Source organism: Oncorhynchus masou, chromosome 18, assembly GCF_036934945.1.
Source record: "Oncorhynchus masou masou isolate Uvic2021 chromosome 18, UVic_Omas_1.1, whole genome shotgun sequence".
Lineage (NCBI taxonomy): Eukaryota > Metazoa > Chordata > Actinopteri > Salmoniformes > Salmonidae > Oncorhynchus > Oncorhynchus masou.
The window spans coordinates 9,603,886-9,629,563 of NC_088229.1; the positions used below are offsets into that span (position 1 = coordinate 9,603,886).

Sequence of the window (25,678 nt, forward strand, 5' to 3'; positions counted from 1 at the left end):
AAACACCAGATTCACATGGAACAATTTGTAATTAAGTCTTTAATAAAAGAAATGTACAAGGAAAAAGAGGACTTCTGCCTTCCCAGTCAGCACCAGATTGTAGTGCACCAGCACACTCTAACTTGGCTAAAACAATATCGGAGATTCATCTCGGTCAAACGTCTTCTACACAGATACATGGAGTCTGGGTGTGGTGCGGTAAAATTTAGGGATTATCAAGCAAATTGAACATTCACATTTACCAAATTCTATGGCTTGGTGACAATTGGTAAGAATTTTCTAAAATCATGCAATATGTAGTGTAATTGTTAGCTTTCATAAGATCAGAGAAGTAATTTATATCAGGGGCTAACCATTGTATAAAGACTCATGGCAAATGTACACAGTGTACAAAACCATTAGGAACACCTGCTCTTTCGATGAGACTGACCAGCTGAACGCTGTTAAATCCATTTCACTCAGTGTAGATGAAGGGGAGGAGACAGGTTAAAAGGATTTTTAAACCTTGAAACATGGATGGATGGTCAAGACAATAGCCTTTGACCTGGGTGTTGTAGTAGGTGGCAGGCACACCGCTTTGTATCAAGAACTGCAACGCTGCTGGGTTTCACAACAGTTTCCCGTGTGTATCAAGAACTGCAACGCTGCTGGGTTTCACAACAGTTTCCCGTGTGTATCAAGAACTGCAACGCTGCTGGGTTTCACACAAGTTTGTGTGTATCAAGAATGGTCCACCACCCAAAGGACATCCAGCCAACTTTGACACAACTGTTGGAAGCATCCCTGCGGAACGCTTTCAACACCTCGTAGAGTTCATGTCCCGACGAATTGAGGCTGTTCTGAGGGCAAAGGGGAGAGATGTCTGCAACCCAATAAGTGTTCCTAATGTTTGCTATACTCTGTGTACACATGTCCCAACATATGCTTTCACACACACAATCTGAGTGAACATCACATTAAGAGAACGCATATAAAACATTGCAGTTGAGCCAACCTTAAATTTATATTTTAAAGTTAACCTAAAGATTGGAACTAAAGCCATTTATTTATTAAATGTGTCAGACTAAAACAAAAAGTATAAACCAATGAAACAAAATGGTGTACATAAAGTTGAAATTATACAAATCCAAAAATAAAACTTCAATCTACACTTGTCTATAAAAAAATGAAACGTGGTAATAAGTTAACTTCTTCAAATATTGAGACCCATTTACTTTGTATCATTTCTACAACTGAAAAGGTGCCGCAGGATAATCTATGGACATGTTGCTGTCTATATATATTTGTATATACTATGTCACAGGGTAGTAGAACCCAGTAGTAGCAGCAGCAGCAAGCGGCAGCACAGCCCTCACAGTGACAGGAGGTGGGGACAGTAGTCACACCGTGCAGGTTTCAACCGTGTGAAATAAGACTGCATATTATTGCAAAACATACACGGAAAGCTACCTTCATTTTCCACACCAAGTCGATTTCATTTTGATGGAGACCTCTGATACAGTAGGTAGAAGAGCTGCTTTTTTTTTTTTGTTGTTGTACAGTATTTCAGCCTGCTCTTGTTAACTGATAAAATGTCTTACGGACAAGTATGTTTTACATTAGTTATTAGCCCCAACCTTCAACTCCATTCAACCCCTCCAATCTCTCTCAAGTACAAGAAATCGGTTGATTCCAAGGAACACAGCCAGACAGGAGGTTGATAACGATGAGGCTGGGCAAACGATACAACCCCTCCATCCTCTCCTTTAGCCTGTCCCTGTAGGAGAATATAAAGGCACCTTGGAACCCTGATAGATTTGGTTTGTGTTGACCTCTAGTTCCCCACTATCCTCCCCCTGTCGTCGCCTCATCCTCCATGTGTGCCAGAAAGAACAGCATCTAGTGATTCCAGCAGCAACCGGTCCCCACCGCGCGACAGAAACGTGTTGTAGTGTGCTTCACCCTCCGGCCTGTACACTTCTCCATGCAGTACAGACAGTACAGACACTTAACTAGGGCAACAGACGAAGCTCAGACAGACCTCCTGGATAACAGCATTCCATTGTAAACCTAAAGTAGGAAGCACAACCACTTCTGAACAGACATGCAGCACAGAAACACACAGCATGTCAATGACATGTAACAGCTGTCATGTGCCCCATCAGCTGTCAGCCCCCCATGTCCCATCATACTGCAGACCTGGGAGGGGCCCAGGAGGAAACGTACAGCTCAGAAAAGTATTGGTCCAGAAACCATTTGGGATGGTAAGATTGTAACAAATCTCTTTAAAAAAAAACGCAAACATAAACAGCTACGTTCTCAGGTAAAATAAAATGAGCTTGAATCTGAGTGTCCTTTACTTTCTCTGCAAATCAGTCTGCAAGACTCAGCAGAAAAACAAAACAAAAAGCAGTCTTTGGGTCCCAAAACAGAAAGGTGTGGGATGATCACTTGGGCACCAGCCCACGGGATTGTGGGTATAAAGGATGTCCTGGGCTGGAGGGGCTGTATGGAGAGGTGGGGGTGACAGTCTTCTTACCCGTTTTAGGTCGGCTGGAGGAGATAGGAAGATCAATATTTTTTTTGGGGGGAGGGGGAGAAGGTTGATGTGGAAACAGTTTTTAAATCATGATTATTGCTTTACAATCCTGTGGTATTGAGTGTAGCATTTTGCTACAGGCTTTAACATCTGCTAACCATGTGCATGTGACTAATACAATTTGATCTGTGACACAAAACAGGCAGAAACACTCCCTACTGAAAAAACCCAGTGCTGATTTGTACAGAACGGGACAGACCCTTACCCAGATTTTGGTTTCCTTCCGGCCCCAGTGCTGGTGGTCTGGGTGGGTCCGAGGCTGCTGTGGAACCCGGAGGCGTCCACCTGAATCTCATCCTCTTCCCGCAGAGCATCCTCCAACGCCGCTGCTACCATGGGCGCTATGACCGGCCCCTCGTACTCCTTAGTGGTCCGAGCGGGAAGGTCCATCTCCAGCATCAGGAGATTCTCAGCCTAGGGAAGAGGAAGAGTCCAGGTCCATCTCCAGCATCAGGAGATTCTCAGCCTGGGGGAGAGAGAGAGGAAGGAGAGGTCAGGCAGGTCCATCTCCAGCATCAGGAGATTCTCAGCCTGGGGAAGAGAGAGAGAAGGAGGATCTCCAGCATCAGGTCAGGCAGGTCCATCTCCAGCATCAGGAGATTCTCAGCCTGGGGAAGAGAGAGAGAAGGAGAGGTCAGGCAGGTCCATCTCCAGCATCAGGAGATTCTCAGCCTGGGGAAGAGAGAGAGGAAGGAGAGGTCAGGCAGGTCCATCTCCAGCATCAGGAGATTCTCAGCCTGGGGGAGAGACAGAGAGGAAGGAGAGGTCAGGCAGGTCCATCTCCAGCATCAGGAGATTCTCAGCCTGGGGGAGAGACAGAGAGGAAGGAGAGGTCAGGCAGGTCCATCTCCAGCATCAGGAGATTCTCAGCCTGGGGGAGAGACAGAAGAGGGTCAAGGAGAGGTTCTCAGCCTGGGGAGGTCCATCTCCAGCATCAGGAGATTCTCAGCCTGGGGGAAGAGAGAGAGGAGAGGGCAGGTCCATCTCCAGCATCAGGAGATTCTCAGCCTGGGGGAGAGACAGGTCCATCTCCAGCATCAGGAGATTCTCAGCCTGGGGAGAGAGGAGGAAGGAGAGGTCAGGCAGGTCCATCTCCAGCATCAGGAGATTCTCAGCCTGGGGAAGAGAGTCAGGCAGGTCCATCTCCAGCATCAGGAGATTCTCAGCCTGGGGAAGAGACAGAGAGGAAGGAGAGGTCAGGAGACTGTTACTGCCCAGAGGACAAGGACTAAGTCACCTTCACCGAGGAGAGAGGACAGAACATCATACCTTGTATCTGACGTCAGCCTTCATCACCATGGAGGTACGGGCGTGCTGACTCAGGGGTCTTCTGTAGCCCACCGCTGACACTGGCCTGGTCATCATCCGCTGGTCACTGTGTGAGACAGACAGACACAGAGAGTTATTAAGAAGACAATCTGTGTGTGTACCTACACACACACACACACACACACACACACACACACACACACACACACACACACACACACACACACACACACACACACGAGGGATTTACCAACCACTTCTTCCAAACCCTGTGTTTGTATTCAGGATGGTTTTCAGCATGTTTGTATGTCTAAATAAATGTGAATATACTCCTCTATGCGGGTGATGGGACGCATCTTCCAGTGGTCGTCCTCCTCGTCGAAGAACGCCCTGTTCACAATCTTATTCTTCTCCTCCATGGGGATGAAGTTCTCAATGATGAGATGCCTGGCAGACAGAACAACAAGGTCAGTTCTGCAGTGCAGCTTGAAGGGGGACCTCTAACAGCTTGAGGGTACTATCATTGATAAGAGGTCGTCTAGGCAGTCATGGGGGATGAGGGAACTACAGCAGTCTCCTAATCTGGACCAATCAATAACTAGCTCTGATAGCTACGTTAGAGGAACAATGCACTTAGTATGACTGATGTGTGGGTGTCTCACCGAGCGAACTAAGTCTCTCTGGATAAGATCGTCTGCTAAATGACTCAGAAGTAAAAACAGGGCACATGCACTCCTCGTCAGAGCGGGGCAACAACCAAAATACACTATATTGATTTTTGTTTTCTTTTTCCTGCGTGTGAGAAATGTGAGGTGCGGCCGAGCGGCTCCATACTTGAGTTTGAGCTCCCTGGTCAACTCGTTCTGGGTCTGCTCCAGCTCCTGTCTCTCCTTACTGTGCAGCTCCTGGACCTCATGGATTTCACTTTTCACTGCCTGCAGCTTCGCAAACAGCTGAGGAGAGAAAAACAGGGTCGTGAGGCAAAGAGAAGAGACAAAAACACCTCGATTCAGTGCAGCAAACACATTTACAAGGAAAAAGTTATGCACAATTTCCTTTGAACTTTTTGTAAGCTAAACTGACACCGTAAAGGACAGCTTTCTAAGGAATCATATACAGTCGTTTGTTATGGTTTTCTAATGTCCTACCTTTTTCAGCTTCTTGGTCTTGATGTCTACTTCCTGTTGTAGAGAGCTGTATGTCTCCTTCAACTCCAGGGTCTCCTCGTCACGATTCTCCACCTGCTGTTTCATCTCCCTCTCTCTGCGTTTCTGCACACAAACACACAGAGCGTCACGGTAACAAGGGCAGGGCTGTGTAAATCACACAAATTAGTCAAATGTTTGTGTCGGCAAATCAATACTATTAGATAGAGAAATAAACACTCAATAGAATGTCTAAACATAAACATTACCTGCTCAGCGATTTCCTGTCTCTTCTGTTCCAGGATCCTTTGTTGCTCATTGGTGTGGTCCACTATGTTCTTCCCTCCCATCAGAAGCTTACTCTCCATCGCCTGGGAGAAGACACAATCATGAGGCGTGAGGGGGAAACAATCATGAGGCGTGAGGGGAAACACAATCATGAGGCGTGAGGGGGAAACAATGATGAGGGGGAAACACAATCATGAGGGGGAAACACAATGAGGCGTGAGGGGGAAACAATCATGAGGGGGAAACACAATGAGGCGTGAGGGGGAAACAATCATGAGGGGGAAACACAATGAGGCGTGAGGGGGAAACACAATCATGAGGGGGAAACACAATGAGGCGTGAGGGGGAAACAATCATGAGGGGGAAACACAATGAGGCGTGAGGGGGAAACAATCATGAGGGGGAAACACGAGGCGTGAGGGGAAACACAATCATGAGGGGGAAACACAATCATGAGATGTGAGGGGGAAACAGGTAGAATGAAACAACAAAAAAATGGTTTGGGTAAAAGACCATGAAAAAGGACGACAACGTAGTCTCCTCACCTTGACTTTGGCAGTCAGCATCTCGCCTGCCTCCTGCTCCTTCTTGAGGGCGTCCATCTTCCTCTCCTTCTCCTTTAGCAGCCTCTGTTTCTCCTCCGCCACCAGGCTGTGATCCTCCATGATGGCCTTCCTCTCCCTCTCCAACTTCTCCTGCTGTACACGCCAATAATCTGCACCCACTTTATCAGCTGGTTCTACACCATCAACCTCCTCCTCCTCCTCCTCCGTCGTCTCTCCATCCTCAGTGTCCTCTTCGAGTTCATCCCCAGCTTCTCCAACCCCCTTCCTCCTCCTCTTCTTCTTCTTCTTCCCCGAGCGTTTCTCTAACTGTTCTTTGAGTCGAGCAATCTCTTCCTGGAACTCCCTGAGCAGAGCATCTTTAGGGTCCTCGTTGACGCGGGGCTTGTTCTTGATGTTCTTGGCTCGGTTTGAGTAGCGTAACGTGGTCAGTGTCTCCTCCACGTTGTAAGATGCTGGTCCGATGTTAGCCACCATGACTGTGCGGGCATTGCCCCCCAGGGAGTCCTGTAGCAGGCGGGTGAGCTTGGAGTCGCGGTAGGGGATGTGGGTGCTCCTGCCATCCACCAGGGCAGAGATGACATTCCCCAAGGCTGACAGCGATAGGTTGATCTTGGTGGCTTCCTTCAGACGCTCTCCTTGGGCTCCTGTCTTGGTCTGCCTCTCACTGCCAGCCAGGTCCACCAGGTTCAGTTTGCCCACTCGAATGTGGTTCTCTCCGTCGACGCCCAGCTCGCTGCACTCAACGGTAATAAGAAAAATGGCATGTGAACGGGAACTGTGCTCGTTCATATTGGTGGAGCCCACCGAGCGGTTCTGGTTCCCCACGTTCATCACGTGCTCTATTTCTCGTACACTCTTAGTGACGAAGGAGGACAGGTCCTTGACGTATACACCGGTGTCTGGCCTCTCTTTCAGCTCCAGCCGACGGGACTGGTCCTTGGACAGCAGGTCCCTGATCTCCTCTTGGTAGATCTCCAGGTACGAGGCCCTCACCAGGTACTGCTGGTTCTGGGAGCGGGAGATGTGTGTGAAGACGTGCTCAAAGGAATTGGGGATTACACCCCTTCTCTCTGGGTCATTGCGCACCCCCTCCATAGTGTAGGTCTTTCCTGTACCCGTCTGGCCGTATGCAAATATGGTCCCATTGAAACCAAGCAAAACGGAGTCTACCAGGGGCCTGAAGGTTTCATCATAGAGATCCACCTGTTTGGAGTTCCAGTCGTACACTGAGTCAAATGTAAAGACCTTGGGGTGTTCGTGGGCTGCAGCCCCCCGGGGGTTTCGCACGGCCACCTGGCCCAGCTTCACATCCACCTGCACCACCCTCTCAAAGTTGGCTGCACGCTCCTTCTCATTCATGGGTCGACAGCGAACCACCACCTTGACCGACTCTCTGGTCTTAGACATCGTGAGGATTCTCAGACAAACTGGCCTTGTGTCTATGTCCTTCAAGTACTGTACAAGTCTGAGTTCACAATGTCAGACCCGCCAGCATCAGAACCTGTAAAAAGAGAAAGAAATGATCATATGCTGATGTTCAAATAGCTATTCCCAACACGTTTAGTTACTGTTAATGTTTTCTTTTGTGGTTATAAAGACCTTAGTTTGTGCACTGTGCCTCAAACTAGCTTACTGGCTACAGTGGTGTTAGATACTGTAGCAGCTAGCTAGCAAGCTAACATTAACAAGACTAGCTACCTAGGTTAACGACAGAGCACAAGATCAAAGATACTGCTGGTAAACTAGCTGAGCCGTCATCTGAGACATAGAATTAAAGTTACCTAGCTGCATGACCAAAAGTGTGTGGACACCTCATCAAACATCTCCTTCCAAAATCATGGGCATAAATATGGAGTTGGTCCCCCCTTTGCTGCTATAATAGCCTCCACTCTTCTGGGAAGGCTTTCCAATAGATGTTGGTATATTGCTGCGGGGACTTGCTTCCATTCAGCCACAAGAGCATTAGTGAGGTCGGGCACTGACGTTGGGCGATTAGGCCTGGTTTGCAGTTGGCGTTCCAATTCATCCCAAATGTGTTCGATGGGGTTGAGGTCAAGGCTCTGTGTAGGCCAGTCAAGTTCTTCCACACCGATCTCAACAAACCATTTTCTGTATGGACCTTGCTTTGTGCAGGGGGGCATTATCATGCTGAAACAGGAAAGGGCCTTCGCCAAACTGTTGCTACAAAGTTGGAAGCACAGAATCATCTAGAATGTCATTGTATGCTGTAAAGTTAAGATATCCCTTCACTGGAACTAAGGGGACTGAACCATGAAAAACAGCCCCAGACCATTATTCCTCCTCCACCAAACTTTACAGTTGGCACTATGCATTTGGGCAGGTAGCATTCTTCTGGCATTCGCCAGACACCCAGATTTATCCGTCGGAATGCCAGATGGTGAAGCGTCATTCAACTTTACACCACTCCAGCCGACACTTGGCATCGCATATGGTGATCTTGGGCTTGTGTATGGCTGCTCAGCCACGGAAACCCATTTCATGAAACTCCCGACGAACAGTTATTGCGCCGACATTGCTTCCAGAGGTCGTTTGGAACTCGGTAGTGAGTGTTGCTATGCTCTCAGTACTCCCGTTCTGTGAGCTTGTGTGGCCTACCACTTAGCGGCTGAGGCGTTGTCTCTCCTAGACGTTTACAGCTCACAATAACAGCACTTACAGTTGACCAGGGCAGCTCTTGCAGACCAATCATTGATTTACTGACTTGTTGGAAAGGTGGCATCCTATAACAGTGCAACGTTGAATGTCACTGAGCTCTTCAGTATGGCCATTCTACTGCCAATGTTTGTCTATGGAAATTGCATGGCTGTGTGCTCTATTTGAACACACATGTCAGCGACGGGTGTGGCTGAAATAGACGAATACAGTCATTTGAAGGGGTGTCCACATACTTTCGTATATATAGCGAGGCTAGGCCATTTCGGCAGCAAAACGTTGTAAATGTATGGGCTACTAACTTAACTAAAAATGTCACGTTCTTTGGCCAGCTAGCTATTTATCAGTCAGTACGGTCTAGCGATAGCGACGAAACAGACCTGATGCTATTTCCAGTGTTACTCTAGCGAGTTAGCTAACGTTAGTTGATTGATGCAAATTAAAAATCAATGGTTACAGGTTTTCGGTTTGCTAATTGTGACAATTAGCAATATTGACGAGAACACAGCAAGCAAACTGGATAAATATGTTCACGTCACTCAACACGATGTTAGATTTAGTTACCCGGCTGGTTTACAAAGACCCGGGACAGCAACCCATCAGACGGCCTAGCAACCGCAAAAAAAACACAGCCATCCTCAGAGGACAAGTTCGGTGTATTTTGGATGATGGAGGCGTCTCCTTATTCAGTTTACAAGAACAAGCACACAATTCTGGTGAAACTCATTTTTTTCCCGGATATTATTAAAACGGCAACATCCGTGACAAAAGTAAACGTTCTCAGCTAGTTACCATTTAATCCAGTACTTCCATCCAGTCAGCCATTACCGCAGCCGTCAACCGCATCCCAGAAAACTATCCCGGATGGAATGGAAAGATGCGTTCAACGTCACAGCCAATCTTCTTCTTCTTAGGTATAATGGCATTCACAACAATTATACGTGCATTCTGCCACCTACTGTGCGGGTGGATAATGAAGATCCCCAAAATGAAATAATGCGGTGTAAATAAGAAATATATACAGTACCAGTCAAAAGTTTGGACACACCGACTCATTCAATTTTTTTTTTTTTTTTGTAAAACAATTTTCTACATTGTAGAATAATAGTAAAGGCATAAAAACTGTGAAATAACACATATGGAATCATGTAGTAACCAAAAAAAGTGTTATACAAATCAAAATATATTTTATATTTGAGATTCCTCAAAGTAGCCACCCTTTGCCTTGATGTCAGCTTTGCACACTCTTGGCATTCTCTCAACCAGCTTTGCCTGGAATGCTTTTCCAACAGTCTTGAAGAAGTTCCCACATATGTTGAACACTTGCAAGTTGCTTTTCCTTCACTCTGCGGCCCAACACATCTCAACTGGGTTGAGGTTGAGTGATTGTGGAGGCCAGGTCATCTGGTGCAGAACTCCATCACTCTCCTTCTTGGTCAAAAAGCCCTTACACAGCCTGGAGGTGTGTCAAATCAGATCAAATTTTATTGGTCACATACAAATGGTTAACAGATGTTAATGTGAGTGTAGCGAAATGCTTGTGCTTATAGTTCCGACAGTGTAATACATTTAAAAAAAATACTGCATAGTTTCCTAAGGACTCAAAGTGAGGCAACCATCTCTGTCAGCGCCATCTTGCTGGGTCATTGACCTGTTGAAAAACAAATGATAGTCCCACTAAGCGCAAACCAGATGGGATGGCATATCGCTACAGAATGCTGTGGTAGCCATGCTGGTTAAGTGTGCCTTGAATTCTAAATAAATCAGTGTCACCATCACACCTCCTCCTCCATGCTTCACATCCGTTCACCTACTCTGCGTCTCACAAAGATACGGCGATTGGAACCAAAGATCTCAAATTTGGACTCATCAGACTAAAGGACAGATTTCCACCAGTCTAATGTCCATTGCTCGTGTTTCTTCGCCCAAGTAAGTCTATTCTTATTTGTGTCCTTTAGTAGTGGTTTCTTTACAGCAATTCAATAATTAAGGCCTGATTCACGCAGTCTCTTGTGAACAGTTGATGTTGAGATGTGTCTGTTACTTAAACTCTGTAAAGCATTTATTTGGGCTGTAATTTCAGAGGCTGGTAACTCTAATGAACTTATCCTCTTCAGCAGAGGTAACGCTGGGTCTTCCTTTCCCGTGGCAGTCCTCATGAGAGCCAGTTTCATTACAGCGCTTGATGGTTTTTGCGACTGTACTTGAAGAAACTTTAAAAGTTCTTGATATTTTATGGATTGACTGACCATGTCTTAAAGTAATGATGGACTGTCATTTCTCTTTGCTTATTTGAGCTGTTTTTGCCACAATATGGACTTGGTATTTTACCAAATATGGCTATATTCTGTATACTACCCCTACCTTGTTACAACACAACTGATTGTCTCAAAAGCATGAAGAACAAAATAAACTCCACAAATTAACTTTTAACAAGGCACACCTGTTCATTGAAACACATTCCAGACGACTACCTTATGAAGCTGGATGAGAGAATGTCAAGAGTGTGCAAAGCTGTCATCAAGGCAAAGGGTGGCTACTTCAAAGAATATGAAATAAAATCTATTCGATTTGTATAAACACTTTTTTGGTTACTACATGATTCCATATGTGTTATTTCATAGTTTTGATGTCTTCACTATTATTCTACAATGTAGAAAATGGTAAAAATATGGAAAAACCCTTGAATGAGTAGGTGAGTCCAAACCTTTGACTGGTGCTGTAAGTATTTAGACCCTTTACTCAGTACTTTGTTGAAGCACCTTTGACAGTGATTACAGCCTTGAGTCTTCTTGGGTATGACGCAACTACTCCTGGAATGTTCACCCTAAGATATTGACATCACAGCCAATCAGTGTCTTTGTCCTGCTACTGTATGGAGTAGCCTAGCAACATGTTCCTAGGTAACAGCTGAAGACCAATCATAATAAATAGGGAGCAAATGTCTCTTACAAAATTGGGTCAATATAACTTTGGAAAATGTTATTCAAAGAAATGCATTGAAAATTGAACATGTCAAAAGCGAGAATGTGCATTAACTGGTTTCATTCAAGGCTACAGACATGTATTCACCAGTGAAGCATGAATCTTCTCCATTTATCTAACAGAGGAAGCTCAGTCATCACATTTTAGGGTTAATTTGCATAAATGTCATGTTCCCAGTCATTTTTCATCACAGAGCAATAACACAACTAGCTAGCAGGTACAACTCTTCAAAAATATCAGAAACCGATTACAAAAGCTGATACAGTAATCATTTACATACGTAAATTAGAAAAATGTAGGAGGACTGTCAACCTCCCATTTATAATTAGTATCTGCAGGATCAGTTACTGCACTCCTGAGGGTTATTTCCCACCCTCATCCACCAGGTCGCCTTTACATCGTATTAAAGAAGGATAGGAGGGAGGGAGAGCAACACGTAAGAGCTGGAGCACATGATCAGACAGGGACATGACACCGGAAGTCTTACCCACCCAGGGTTCAACAGGATGATCTGAGCTTCTGCTAACTTGGCTGCTATGCAAATTGAGACATATGTAGCTGTGGCTATAGAAAGTATTGTGGAAATTGAACGCCCTCTTGATGTTCTGAAGAGTTATGTAATAGTGTAACTGATTGTTTAATAGCAGTGGTTGTACTATTTTTATTTTACCTTTATTTTACTAGGCAAATCAGTTAAGAACAAATTCTTATTTTCAATGACGGCCTAGGAACAGTGGGTTAACTGCCTGTTCAGGGGCAGAACGACAGATTTTGTACCTTGTCAGCTCGGGGATTTGAACTTGCAACCTTTCGGTTACTAGTCCAACGCTCTAACCACTAGGCTACACTGCCGCTAGAGGCTAAACCCAAGTAAACACAGCTTACACAACTTTGTTATTTTTTTACCTACCTTTTGCAGGAAACATACATTGAAAGCGTTACTTTATTCACAGCGAACGGCGATCTGAGTCCCCCCCCCTAAAAAAGTATTACTACACCACTGTGTAATATGAGGATGGAGTAGATCACATTCCCACAATGCACTGTCCAAGTCCTCACCCAAGATTGAAAAGCCATTTGTCATCTTTCTTCAGAATGGACTACCCAGAAACGGAAAATCTTCACAGCTCTTGTTTCTTGTACATTTTTCCAGCGTGGTCCATTCCGAAGAAAGACGACGGACGGGAATGGACATCTCGGTCTCGTTTGACAAAAGCAGAGAACGAGGACACACAATTCCCAACGAAGTGGTCAGCTTGGCTTAGGATGTACAGGTCCAACTGGGCAGAGTCCGGCTTGAGGCTCACCACCTTCACCTGGGCATGGAGAGACAAACAGATGATACACTGAACATGCAGTATAAAAACAGACGACACACTGAACATGCAGTAGACAAACAGACGACACACTGAACATGCAGTATACAAACAGAAGATACACTGAACATGCAGTATACAAACAGACGATACACTGAACATGCAGTAGACAAACAGACGATACACTGAACATGCAGTAGACAAACAGACGACACACTGAACATGCAGTAGACAAACAAAGCATGTTTACCAACAGTGTAACACCAGATGTACTGAGTGCATTTGGAAAGTACTCAGACGCCTTGACTTTTTCCAGTTACGTTACAGCCTTATTCTAAAATTGATTACATAGTTTATCTACACACAATAACCCATATTGACAAAGCAAAAACTGTTGGGTTTTTTTGCACATAAAAAAATTAAAAAAATACTGAAATATTACATTTACATACATGTTAATTGAAATGCATTCCAGGTGACTACCTCATGAAGTTAGTTGAGAGAATGCCAAGAGTGTGCAAAGCTGTCATCAAGGCAAAGGGTGCCTACTTTGAAAAACCTCAAATATATTTTGATTTGTATAACACTTTTGGTTACATGATTCCATGTGTTATTTCATTTACATTTACATTTACATTTAAGTCATTTAGCAGACGCTCTTATCCAGAGCGACTTACAAATTGGATAGTTTAGATGTCTTGACTAATAGTCTACAATGTAGAAAATGGTAAAAATAAAGAAAAACCCTTGAATGAGGAGGTGAGTCCAAACCTTTGACTGGTGCTGTAAATATTTAGACCCTTTACTCAGTACTTTGTTGAAGCACCTTTGGCAGTGATTACAGCCTCGAGTCTTCTTGGGTATGATGCTACAAGCTTGGCACACCATTCTGTATTGGCACACCATTCTGTATTGGCACACCATTCTGTATTGGCACACCATTCTGTATTGGCACACCGAACATATTTTATTTAATCCATTTTAGAATAAGGCTGTAACATAACAAAATGTGGAAAAGTCTAGCAGTCTGAATACTTTCCGAATGTATGTATGTATGTATGTATGTATGTATGTATGTATGTATGTATGTACGTATGCATGTATTATGCATGTATTAGGCATGCATGTATAAAATCATGTATGTATGCATGTCTGTATGCAAGCATGTATGTATGCAAGCATGTATGTATATATATATATATGCATGTATGTATATATGTATGCATGTATGTATATATGTATGCATGCATGCAAGCATGTATGTATGCAAGCATGTATGTATGCATGTATGTATGCATGTATGTATATATATATGCATGTATGTGTGCAAGTATGCATGCATGTGTGTATGCATGATGCATGTGTGTATGCATGCATGTGTGTATGCATGCATGTGTGTATGCATGCGTGTATGCATGCATGTGTGTATGCATGTGTGTATGCATGCACGTGTGTATGCATGTATGTGTGTATGCATGTATGTGTGTATGCATGTATGTGCGCACGCACGCATATATATATATATAAAACTGACAAATAAAATCAATAAATCAAACAAAGCTCACCTTATCCTTGAAGAGTTTTTGGATCTCAGCGAGGTGGGACTCTGAGTCTGTGGCGATGTAAACAGAACGGGCAGAGGTTTTCTTGACCCAGAGCTTGAGGGCCCGGCGGATCTCAGCCAGGTCAGGGAGGCACATGGTCATGGTGAGGGGCAGAGCGGTGTGACGGTTATAACCCACACACTGAGGAGAGGCCATGAAGTGAGGCCCAGTATCCCCACTCTGGAGCAGCTTACAGGCATTAACCTACAAGGACAATTAAATCAGGGAATACAACAGGGAAACAGAATGGGTCTGGGCAGCCAAAAAAAGTATTGAAAATGTTATTTTATTCTGTCGACTATGTGTGTGTGTGTGTCTCTATCCATGTGTGTATGTGTGTGTTCCCAGCTCACCCAATCAGAGCCGATCCTCAGATGTATGGCCACGAATGGCCTGGGCAGCAGAGCAGCAATGTGTTCCTGTCCCTCCTGCACCATCCTCTCCGTCCAAACGACATACCGCTGTAGACCCACATATTCCTCTATGACAGGGAACTGGGCCGGGGCACCAGGCAGGGCCAGGACAGGGTGCTCTGACGGAGGGAACCTGCACAGGGAACAACCACAGAGGCAAGGAATTTGGGACTGCAGATGAAAATTAGGTGGCTGGCTAAAACTTGCACTTCTACAGTGATGTTCATTAATGGGCACCGTCCCTGTAAAACTACTTAATGTAAAAGATTGGTTATGGTAATACGAGGTGTAATTATTCTGTTATATCACCAGTAAGTTGAGCAACAAAAAAAACATGCTTATGTTTCACTCACAGTAAAACACTTACTTGTTGAGCCAATGAGGTTGGTGGTAGGAACTGAAGGACAAGCCGTCAAACAGGACAGACCTGTCAAACTCCACTCCTACGTGGTCCCAAAACGGACCAAAAGGATTCCCGTCCTGATAATGACAGCATGTAATGGTTCACAAATCCCCATGAGCAAGGCTTGACATAACATTTATACTAGATCTTATGATTTTTCACCACTAAGGTGGTAAACATGAGAAATAGATGATATGGAAGAGATTTTAATGTAAAATACAGTTATAGTAACATTCCAGCAGGGGGCAGTGTCCTGCTCTGCCATGGCATTCTTTTCATTAACATTAACAACACAAAAATAAATTAAATTCTTATAAGTCATTTAACTATATAAAAAGACAATAGAGCCAAAGCTATGGCCTCTCTTCCAGGACAATAGAGCCAAAGCTATGGCCTCTCTTCCAGAACAATAGAGCCAAAGCTATGGCCTCTCTTCCAGGACAATAGAGCCAAAGCTATGGCCTCTCTTCCAGAACAATAGAGCCAAAGCTATGGCCTCTCTTCCAGGACAATAGAGCCAAAGCTATGGCCTCTCTTCCAGGACAATAGAGCCAAAGCTATGGCCTCTCTTCCAGGACAATAGAGCCAAAGCAAGGACAATAGAGCCAAAGCTATGGCCTCTCTTCCAGGACAATAGAGCCAAAGCTATGGCCTCTCTTCCAGGACAATAGAGCCAAAGCTATGGCCTCTCTTCCAGGACCTGGCTTTTATATAATCTTTCCTGACCAGTTTCAACGTTTTTTTTTCTTCTTTCACTAACCAGGCTCAATATCTGAGCAACTGGCTCAGTTATCTCCGACTCTCTGAACCTCAATCACAACACTCACCTTCATGGGGCAGGACTTCTTGTCCACACTCCTCTGGGCAGCTGACTCAAAGCAGTAGGCTGCCCTCTGTCCCTTAGGCCAGTGTGTTGGGGCAAGCTGCTCCATGAAATCCTCCAGGCTTACCACACGGTGGTAGTGGGTCAGGGCTTCCAGCTGGAAGAACTCACTGTAGGGGACATGTACCTGTTGAAAGGGAGACACAGCTGTGAGTGTGAGATGTGATCATCGCTGCATCACAATTCTCTGTCCTTTCTCCCAAAGTGTGCTCTTGTTCACTTCGTGGATTTAAAAAAAGGGACTGGTGAGATCAACACCAGGAAACATGATTCATACACTTACATTTGAGTATGGTGGCGCGTGGTGCCGGTACACTATGAAGGGGGGAACTGCCAGTGTGCGATTCAGGATTTTTGCGAATGCCAAAGAACCCAGAAAGTGGTCGGCTTGGTTTCCAAATCGACCTGAGTAACGAAATTGGTCCCATTAGCAACGAACTTTAAACACTACATTTATATTTGGAAAATACAAATATAGATAGATAAATACATAACACCTGCGTTAATAAATTAACTGTAAGGAAAACAAAGCCGGGCTGGTTACACATCAGACATCAAGGGCACCAGAGTATCTAACGTTACAATGCTTCCGATTAAAGTTGATCAAATTACCCATGCAAGGACAATATAAAATGTAGCCATTGTCGTCCCACGTTAACTCTGTAGCACACGTTAGACTAATTTGTAGCAATATTGCTGTAAGCGAATAATAAACCACAAAAAGTTGCAAATGATTGAGTTTCGCCGCCATTGTGTTTCATGCTACATCCCAGAATGCATTGGATGTTGAAAAACGTTTAACCCCCGAGGTGCTGCTTCCGCTTGTATACGCGGGTCTGCTACATCACTCTGAAACCTCCAATGAATTTGGAATTGGAACTTCATATGATCTTGGAAAATGGATGGTATTTAGACATAAATCTATTTCATTGAATTTTTAGACATGTGTTTGAGAAAAGTGAAGGGGTTGGGAGAGAGAGAGAGCGAGGGAGAGAGAGAGAGAGAAAATAATATATTATCTGTTCTTTTAATTTCAGATTCATATGTGTGGCAATCAGTCTTCATGAAATGTGAATTTATTAGCCAAAGAAATGTGTGGTTCTCTATTTTTAGTAGTCACAGAATTGACTATACAAAAACTTTTTGTGGAACAGACAATATCACAAAACTGCGATGTGTAAACGACATACAGAAGCTGATGACAGAAGTATTGTACTTTTTTATTTTTAAATCAGAGTATTCTGATGAAAAGTTAAATGAAAGAGTGTGAACAGATTCAAATAGTCATCCAATAGGCCTATACAAATCCCACAAATCAAATCCCACAAAACCCACGCATATTGCTCACACACGTCTTGTAGTTTAGTTTGGGGGGAAAAAAACAACAACATCATGCTTCTAAACCAAACCGCAAGTGAGTTCATCATCATAGATGTACTAGAATTTGATTGTGTTTCTTCATTAATTAACAACAGGGTCCTCGTGAAATCTTCAGCCGTGACAGAGAGGACCATGGGTAACTGGCTTCCTGACCATAGTGCCTTGAACTGGAATGGAGTCAATCAAAATGGAGTCAATGTTATTTTCACTGATAAAGACCCAGAAGAAACAAGTACTAAGATTGAACCCAGAGTTCTGTGATTAAACTCTTCAATAAAAGAAAAATCTGTGTGCAACATGCCTCAACCCATAAAACACTTTGTTTGGCCTCAACCCATACAAACACTTGGTTTGGGTGTGGCCTCAACCTATATAAACACTTGGTTCAAGTGTGGCCTCAACCCATATAGGTGTGGCCTCAACCCATATAAACACTTGGTTTGGGTGTGGCCTCAACCCATATAAACACTTGATTTGGGTGTGGCCTCAACCCATATAAACACTTGCTTTGGGTGTGGCTTGAACCCATATAGGTGTGGCCTCAACCCATATAAACAGTTGGTTTGGGTGTGGCCTCAGCCCATATAAACAGTTGGTTTGGGTGTGGCCTCAGCCCATATAAACACTTGGTTTGGGTGTGGCCTCAACCCATATAAACACTTGGTTTGGGTGTGGCCTCAACCCATATAAACAGTTGGTTTGGGTGTGGCCTCAACCATATAAACACTTTGTTTGCCCTCAACCCATATAAACACTTGGTTTGGTCTCAACCCATATAAACACTTGGTTTGGCCTCAACCCATACAAACACTTGGTTTGGGTGTGGCCTCAACCCATATAAACACTTGGTTTTGGGTGTGGCCTCAACCCATATAAACACTTGTTTTGGGTGTGGCCTCAACCCATATAAACACTTGTTTTGGGTGTGGCCTCAACCCATATAAACACTTGTTTTGGGTGTGGCCTCAACCCATATAGGTGTGGCCTCAACCCATATAAACACTTGGTTTGGGTGTGGCCTCAACCCATATAAACACTTGGTTTGGGTGTGGCTTGAACCCATATAGGTGTGGCCTCAACCCATATAAACACTTGCTTTGGGTGTGGCTTGAACCCATATAGGTGTGGCCTCAACCCATATAAACAGTTGGTTTGGGTGTGGCCTCAGCCCATATAAACACTGTGTTTGCGTGTGGCCTCAACCCATATTAACACTTGCTTTGGGTGTGGCCTCTAACCATATAAACACTTGGTTTGGGTGTGGCCTCAACCCATATAAACACTTGCTTTGGGTGTGGCTTGAACCCATATAGGTGTGGCCTCAACCCATATAAACAGTTGGTTTGGGTTTGGCCTCAGCCCATATAAACACTGTGTTTGTTTGGCCTATAAACACTTGCTTTGGGTGTGGCCTCTAACCATATAAACACTTGGGTTTGGCCTCAACCCATATAAACACTTGCTTTGGGTTTGGTGTGGCCTCAACCCATATAAACACTTGGTTTGGTGTGGCCTCAGCCCATATAAACAGTTGGTTTGGTCCTCAGCCCATATAAACACTGGGTTTGGCCTCAACCCCTCATATAAACACTGGGTTTGGCCTCAGCCCATATAAACACTGGGTTTGGTCTCAGCCCATATAAACACTGGGTTTGGCCTCAGCCCATATAAACACTGGGTTTGGCCTCAGCCCATATAAACACTGGGTTTGGTCTCAGCCCATATAAACACTGGGTTTGGCCTCAACCCATATAAACACTGGGTTTGGCCTCAACCCATATAAACACTGGGTTTGGTCTCAGCCCATATAAACACTGGGTTTGGCCTCAGCCCATATAAACACTGGGTTTGGCCTCAGCCCATATAAACACTGGGTTTGGCCTCAACCCATATACACACTGGGTTTGGCCTCAGCCCATATAAACACTGGGTTTGGCCTCAACCCATATAAACACTGGGTTTGGTCTCAGCCCACATTATAGTGCTGTGTGTACACACGTGTGTACAAATGCCAGAGAGAAAGGGTCTGTATGAATGTTTGTAAATTGTATGGGGCATAAAAAATAAAAGAAAACATCACCACTACTGTCAATGAAGCCAATTTGACTTAATTAATTGAAAGAACATTTTATCATGACTTATAACAATTTTAATTTAGGCAAGTTCCTGAGGTGGCTTGAACTTTAGGATGTTAACTGTAGGTTGACAGACTCACCATGAGCAGGTGATATCTTCATAGGGTAACTCTCCCATCCCCCTCCTCCCACAACCACGTAAGTACTCATGCACACACACACACACACAAACACACACACACACACGAGGCATCATATAACTCAAATAAATAATTGTTCCCTTCTCAGTTGACGCACACACACACACACACACGCACACACACACACACACACACACACACACACACACACACACACACACACACACACACACACACACACACACACACACACATGCAGGTACAGACGTTCCTCAAAATACTACCCCTGTTCTATGTGTGTGTGAACCTTTCTTACTCTGAATGTAGTTCATTCATAGAGGTCCATGACATGCATGTAACTGTGCAGAATACCTCATGAAGTATGTGCTGTAATGAGCTCTGGTCAGTTACTAGCAGTTATGGAACTTGATGGACTGGCTGTTCCTCCCATTGCTTGAGAGGAAAACCCCACCGCGAGCTCACAGGCTCAAATTCAGTCAATGTAATTGAAGGTGTTTTCTCAGTCTTTATTTCATGTGTTTTCTTCTGTCTGCTGCTCAGGCCTCTCTTTCCCTCTTTTCCTGTCTGGCTCTGCTCCGCCCCCATTCACTGTTTTTCATTGTCAGAGATGACAGTGATGATAACGAAGCAGAGAGCCACAGCTCACCACCCTGAGACTTCCTCCAGGTGGATAACTGAAATAGATTAACAAACGGCGGGTGGAAACAAAAACTAACTGTGCAATATAGTAGGTGAACTTAAAGAAAAAAGGTGCTTTCTAGAACCTAAAAGGGTTATTTATCGGTCCTCATATGAGAACCCTTGGAAAACCTAGTTTTGGTTCCAAAGTAGAACCCTTTACCCTTCCATGTAGAACTTTTCTGAGTTACGTTTAGAACACTTTCCACAGTGGGTTCTACATGGAACCAATAAGGGTTCTACCTGGAACCAATAAGGGTTCTACCTGGAACCAAGAAGGGTTCTACCTGGAACCAAGAATGGTTATTCTATGGGGACAGCCAAAGAAGCCTTTTGGAACCCTTTTTTCTGAGTGTGTATGAGTGTTCCACAGATGAATGTTTTTATAGTTATCTCTATTTCCCTGTCTTTTCTCTCCTTCAGCCTCACTGTTTCTCTCCTTCAGCCTCACTGTTTCTCTCCTTCAGCCTCACTGTTTCTCTCCTTCAGACTCACCGTTTCTCTCTTTCAGCCTCACTGTTTCTCTCCTTCAGCCTCACATGTTTCTCTCCTTCAGCCTCACTGTTTCTCTCCTTCAGCCTCACTGTTTCTCTCCTTCAGCCTCACTGTTTCTCTCCTTCAGACTCACTGTTTCTCTCCTTCAGCCTCACTGTTTCTCTCCTTCAGACTCACCGTTTCTCTCCTTCAGCCTCACTGTTTCTCTCCTTCAGCCTCAATGTTTCTCTCCTTCAGCCTCACTGTTTCTCTCCTTCAGCCTCACTGTTTCTCTCCTTCAGCCTCACTGTTTCTCTCCTTCAGCCTCACTGTTTCTCTCCTTCAGCCTCAATGTTTCTCCCATTCAGCCTTCAGCCTCACTGTTTCTCTCCTTCAGCCTCACTGTTTCTCTCCTTCAGACTCACCGTTTCTCTCTTTCAGCCTCACTGTTTCTCTCCTTCAGCCTCACTGTTTCTCTCCTTCAGCCTCACTGTTTCTCTCCTTCAGCCTCACCGTTTCTCTCCTTCAGCCTCACTGTTTCTCTCCTTCAGCCTCACTGTTTCTCTCCTTCAGCCTCATTGTATTGCTCTTTCAGCCTCACTTTTTCTCTCTTTTAGCTTCATCAAAAGAGTTTCACAAATGTTAGGTGCAGGAACTACATTTTTGAGGCATAGGAGAGATTGCAGGGCACCAATAAGGCAAAAACAATTCCATGAACTGCAAACCTCTATGTATCTATTTACATAAAAACTACACTATTTATGAGCTCTGTGCATGTTTTGATGTCTTGTCTTCCCATCCCTTTCTATGCTCACAATCGTCTGCCCCCCCTCTACTTTCTCTTAATGAAACCCCCTTCTCTCTACCTTCTCTTAATGAAACCCAATCTCTCTCTTCACCTTCAGCTTAATGAAACCCCTTCTCCTCACTTTTCTCTTAATGAAACCCCCTGTCTCTACCTTCTCTTAATGAAACCCCCTTCTCTACCTTTCTCTTAATGAAACCCCCTCTTTCTCTTCTACCTTTTCTCTTTCAGCCTCAATGAAACCCCCTTCTCTGTTTCTCTCCTTCTCTTTTCTCTAATGAAACCCCCTCTCTCTCTCTCTTCTCTCAATGAAACCCCCTCTCTCTCTCTACCTTCTCTTAATGAAACCCCCTCTCTCTCTACCTTCTCTTAATGAAACCCCCTCTCTCTCTACCTTCTCTTAATGAAACCCCCTCTCTCTCTACCTTCTCTTAATGAAACCCCCTCTCTCTCTACCTTCTCTTAATGAAACCCCCTCTCTCTACCTTCTCTTAATGAAACCCCCTCTCTCTCTACCTTCTCTTATTAAACCCCCCCTCTCTCGATCTTCTCTTAAACCTCTCTCTACATTCTCTTAATGAACCCCCTCTCTCTCTACCTACTCTTAATGAAACCCCCTCTCTCTACCTTCTCTTAATGAAACCTCTCCCTCTCCTTTGGCTGAGACAAGAACAGCTCAAGGACTGAACTGCCTACATTTAAAACAAGAACAGCACTACCTACTGTCACAGCTGACTGAAGGACTGGACAAAGGTGCAGCATGGTAAGCGTACATTTGATTTTTTTAATAAAAATGACACACACAAACGCCTTGGGCTATATGCCCTGAACAAAGTCAAAGTTAACTTCCCACAAAACAGGTAGGGGAAAAAGGCTCCCTAAGTATGGTTCTCAATCAGAGACAACGATAGACAGCTGCCTCTGATTGAGAACCACTCCCGGCCAAACACATAGAAATAGAAAATCATAGAACATAGAACATAGACTGCCCAACCAAATCACACCCTGACCAAACCAAAATAGAGACATAAAAAGTGCTCTACGGTCAGGGTGTGACACCTACATTTAAAACAAGAACAGTTCAAGGACAGAACCACCTACATTTAAAACAAGAACACATACCTATGAGTTATTTAGGTCAGATAGGGGAGAGGGGTTGTGTTGTGAGGGGTTGTGTTGTGATGGGTTGTGAGGGGTTGTGTTGTGATGGGTTGTGTTGTGAGGGGTTGTGTTGTGAGGGGTTGTGTTGTGATGGGTTGTGTTGTGATGGGTTGTGTTGTGAGGGGTTGTGTTGTGAGGGGTTGTGTTGTGAGGGGTTGTGTTGTGATGGGTTGTGTTGTGAGGGGTTGTGTTGTGAGGGGTTGTGTTGTGAGGGGTTGTGTTGTGATGGGTTGTGTTGTGATGGGTTGTGTTGTGAGGGGTTGTGTTGTGAGGGGTTGTGTTGTGATGGGTTGTGTTGTGATGGGTTGTGTTGTGAGGGGTTGTGTTGTGAGGGGTTGTGTTGTGAGGGGTTGTGTTGTGATGGGTTGTGTTGTGATGGGTTGTGTTGTGAGGGGTTGTGTTGTGAGGGATTGTGTTGTGAGGGGTTGTGTTGTGAGGGGTTGTGTTGTGAGGGGTTGTGTTGTGAGGGATTGTGTTGTGAGGGGTTGTGTTGTGAGGGGTTGTGTTGTGAGGGGTTGTGTTGTGAGGGGTTGTGTTGTGATGGGTTGTGTTGTGAGGGGTTGTGTTGTGAGGGGTTGTGTTGTGATGGGTTGTGTTGTGAGGGTTGTGTTGTGTTGTGTTGTGAGGGGTTGTGTTGTGATGGGTTGTGTTGTGAGGGGTTGTGTTGTGAGGGGTTGTGTTGTGAGGGGTTGTGTTGTGAGGGGTTGTGTTGTCAGGGGTTGTGTTGTGAGGGGTTGTGTTGTGATGGGTTGTGTTGTGATGGGTTGTGTTGTGAGGGATTGTGTTGTGATGGGTTGTGAGGTGTTGTGTTGTGAGGGGTTGTGTTGTGATGGGTTGTGTTGTGAGGGGTTGTGTTGTGAGGGGTTGTGTTGTGAGGGGTTGTGTTGTGAGGGGTTGTGTTGTGAGGGGTTGTGTTGTGAGGGGTTGTGTTGTGAGGGGTTGTGTTGTGAGGGGTTGTGTTGTGAGGGTTGTGTTGTGATGGGTTGTGTTGTCAGGGGTTGTGTTGTGAGGGGTTGTGTTGTGTGATGGGTTGTGTTGTGAGGGGTTGTGTTGTGAGGGGTTGTGTTGTGAGGGGTTGTGTTGTGAGGGGTTGTGTTGTGAGGGGTTGTGATGGGTTGTGTTGTCAGGGGTTGTGTTGTGAGGGGTTGTGTTGTGATGGGTTGTGTTGTGAGGGGTTGTGTTGTGAGGGGTTGTGTTGTGAGGGGTTGTGTTGTCAGGGATTGTGTTGTGAGGGGTTGTGTTGTGAGGGGTTGTGTTGTGAGGGGTTGTGTTGTGAGGGGTTGTGTTGTGATGGGTTGTGTTGTGAGGGGTTGTGTTGTGAGGGGTTGTGTTGTGAGGGGTTGTGTTGTGATGGGTTGTGAGGGGTTGTGTTGTGAGGGGTTGTGTTGTGAGGGGTTGTGTTGTGAGGGGTTGTGTTGTGATGGGTTGTGTTGTGATGGGTTGTGTTATTTTTATCTTTTTAAAATTATTATATTTTTTTTTAAATTCGACTGCTTACATTGTTTGAGATGGAAGGGAGAGCCGTGGGATCATGGCTCTGTATAATACTGTGTGTTGCCTTGAATCCATTTTTACATTTGGGGATTGTGAAGAGACCCCTGGTGGCATGTCTGGTGGGGTAAGTATGTCTGTCAGAGCTATGTGTATGTTGATTATACAGACAATTTGGACATTTCAATGCATCAATATTTCTCACAAAAACAAGAATCGATGCAGTCAAGAGAAAGGCATTCTGCTCTTTTCTTGACCAGCTGCACCTTTACTAGTGCCTGTGAGGTACACTGTCAGAGGACCAGAAAGGACCGCATGTAGACTGAATAAATGTTAAAAGTTATACTTGTGCTCAACACATGACAAACTACATTGCTAGCATGGAAAGAGATCGAGGGACACGGAAACAGAGGAAATCAAAGGTATTTAAGAGAATGTTATTTCAGTGTTGTTCTCTACTGACTGTCAGGGCTGGTATCCCCTCTGGCAACAGGACAAGGTTATGATGTATTTCTGGTTTGACGTGCAATGCTGGGTCCACCCTTCTGCCTTATCAACCTACTGCAGACTGCTAGTGTCGACTGTCTATTGCTGATACCACACCTCATCAAAAGTACCAAAAATGAGGATCGAGAGTTCACCTCCAAATGTCTACTGTTTGAGCACATGTTCCTCTTATAGAATATTAGCTCAAAAGTATGATGGAGCTCCTGCACCTAAATACAAACAGTACCGGCACCTATTTCAGTCCAAGTCGAGCACTGTTCTATTACAGTAGTTCTGCTTCAACAAAATGGCTGCCCAATGTTTAAGATTAGCTGAATCATGGTTTAGAGAAATAGTCAATAGAAGATATAGATATTGGCTTAAGTCAACGAAACAGGCCAGTTTCAGTCCTTACTCTGGATCTGAAAACTCCAACGGCATTAAATCAAAGATGGGCTACTTTGATAACAGTAGCTACTTAGGGTTATTATGTGACATCTGAATGACTCTATTTATTATTTACCTGAGATAAATGTGACACTAGAGGCCTCAACGTGCTCAGCCACAGGAGCTGTTCTGTCACGGGTTGGACACTAATGTCCCTTTTTGTTTTTAGGGGTTGTGGAGAGGGTCGGGGGACTGTAATTGAAGTGAAGCTCGCATCCGCTACAAGACCATGGTGCTTGCCTACGGAGCTGTGAGTATAACGGCACCGCAGGACACTAATGTCCCTTTTCCACCGAGGGGTTGTGGAGAGGGTCGGGGACTGTAATTGAAGTGAAGCTATGTCCGCTACAAGACCATGGTGCTTGCCTACGGAGCTGTGAGGGGAACGGCACCGCAG

General features: G+C 44.7%; 2 protein-coding genes across 2 annotated transcripts; both read right to left on the bottom strand.

The window, feature by feature from the left end:
- Positions 1-19: 19 nt before the first annotated feature.
- LOC135503918 (kinesin-like protein KIF3B) lies at positions 20-9,418 on the bottom strand. The gene is made up of 9 exons (XM_064922106.1): positions 9,312-9,418; positions 5,826-7,347; positions 5,262-5,363; positions 4,996-5,118; positions 4,682-4,800; positions 4,178-4,294; positions 3,848-3,953; positions 2,784-2,992; positions 20-2,532 (listed from the first exon to the last, which is right to left on the bottom strand). Exons 2-9 carry the CDS (start codon positions 7,251-7,253, stop codon positions 2,427-2,429), a joined length of 2,310 nt encoding a protein of 769 aa, XP_064778178.1. The 5' UTR covers positions 7,254-7,347; positions 9,312-9,418; the 3' UTR covers positions 20-2,426.
- Positions 9,419-9,982: 564 nt separating this feature from the next.
- Positions 9,983-16,899, bottom strand: pofut1 (protein O-fucosyltransferase 1). The gene is made up of 7 exons (XM_064922108.1): positions 16,736-16,899; positions 16,407-16,528; positions 16,068-16,250; positions 15,205-15,317; positions 14,778-14,970; positions 14,386-14,628; positions 9,983-12,820 (listed from the first exon to the last, which is right to left on the bottom strand). The coding sequence occupies exons 1-7, from the start codon at positions 16,872-16,874 to the stop codon at positions 12,626-12,628; spliced, it is 1,188 nt and encodes a 395-aa protein (XP_064778180.1). The 5' UTR covers positions 16,875-16,899; the 3' UTR covers positions 9,983-12,625.
- Between the last annotated feature and the right edge of the window lie 8,779 nt (positions 16,900-25,678).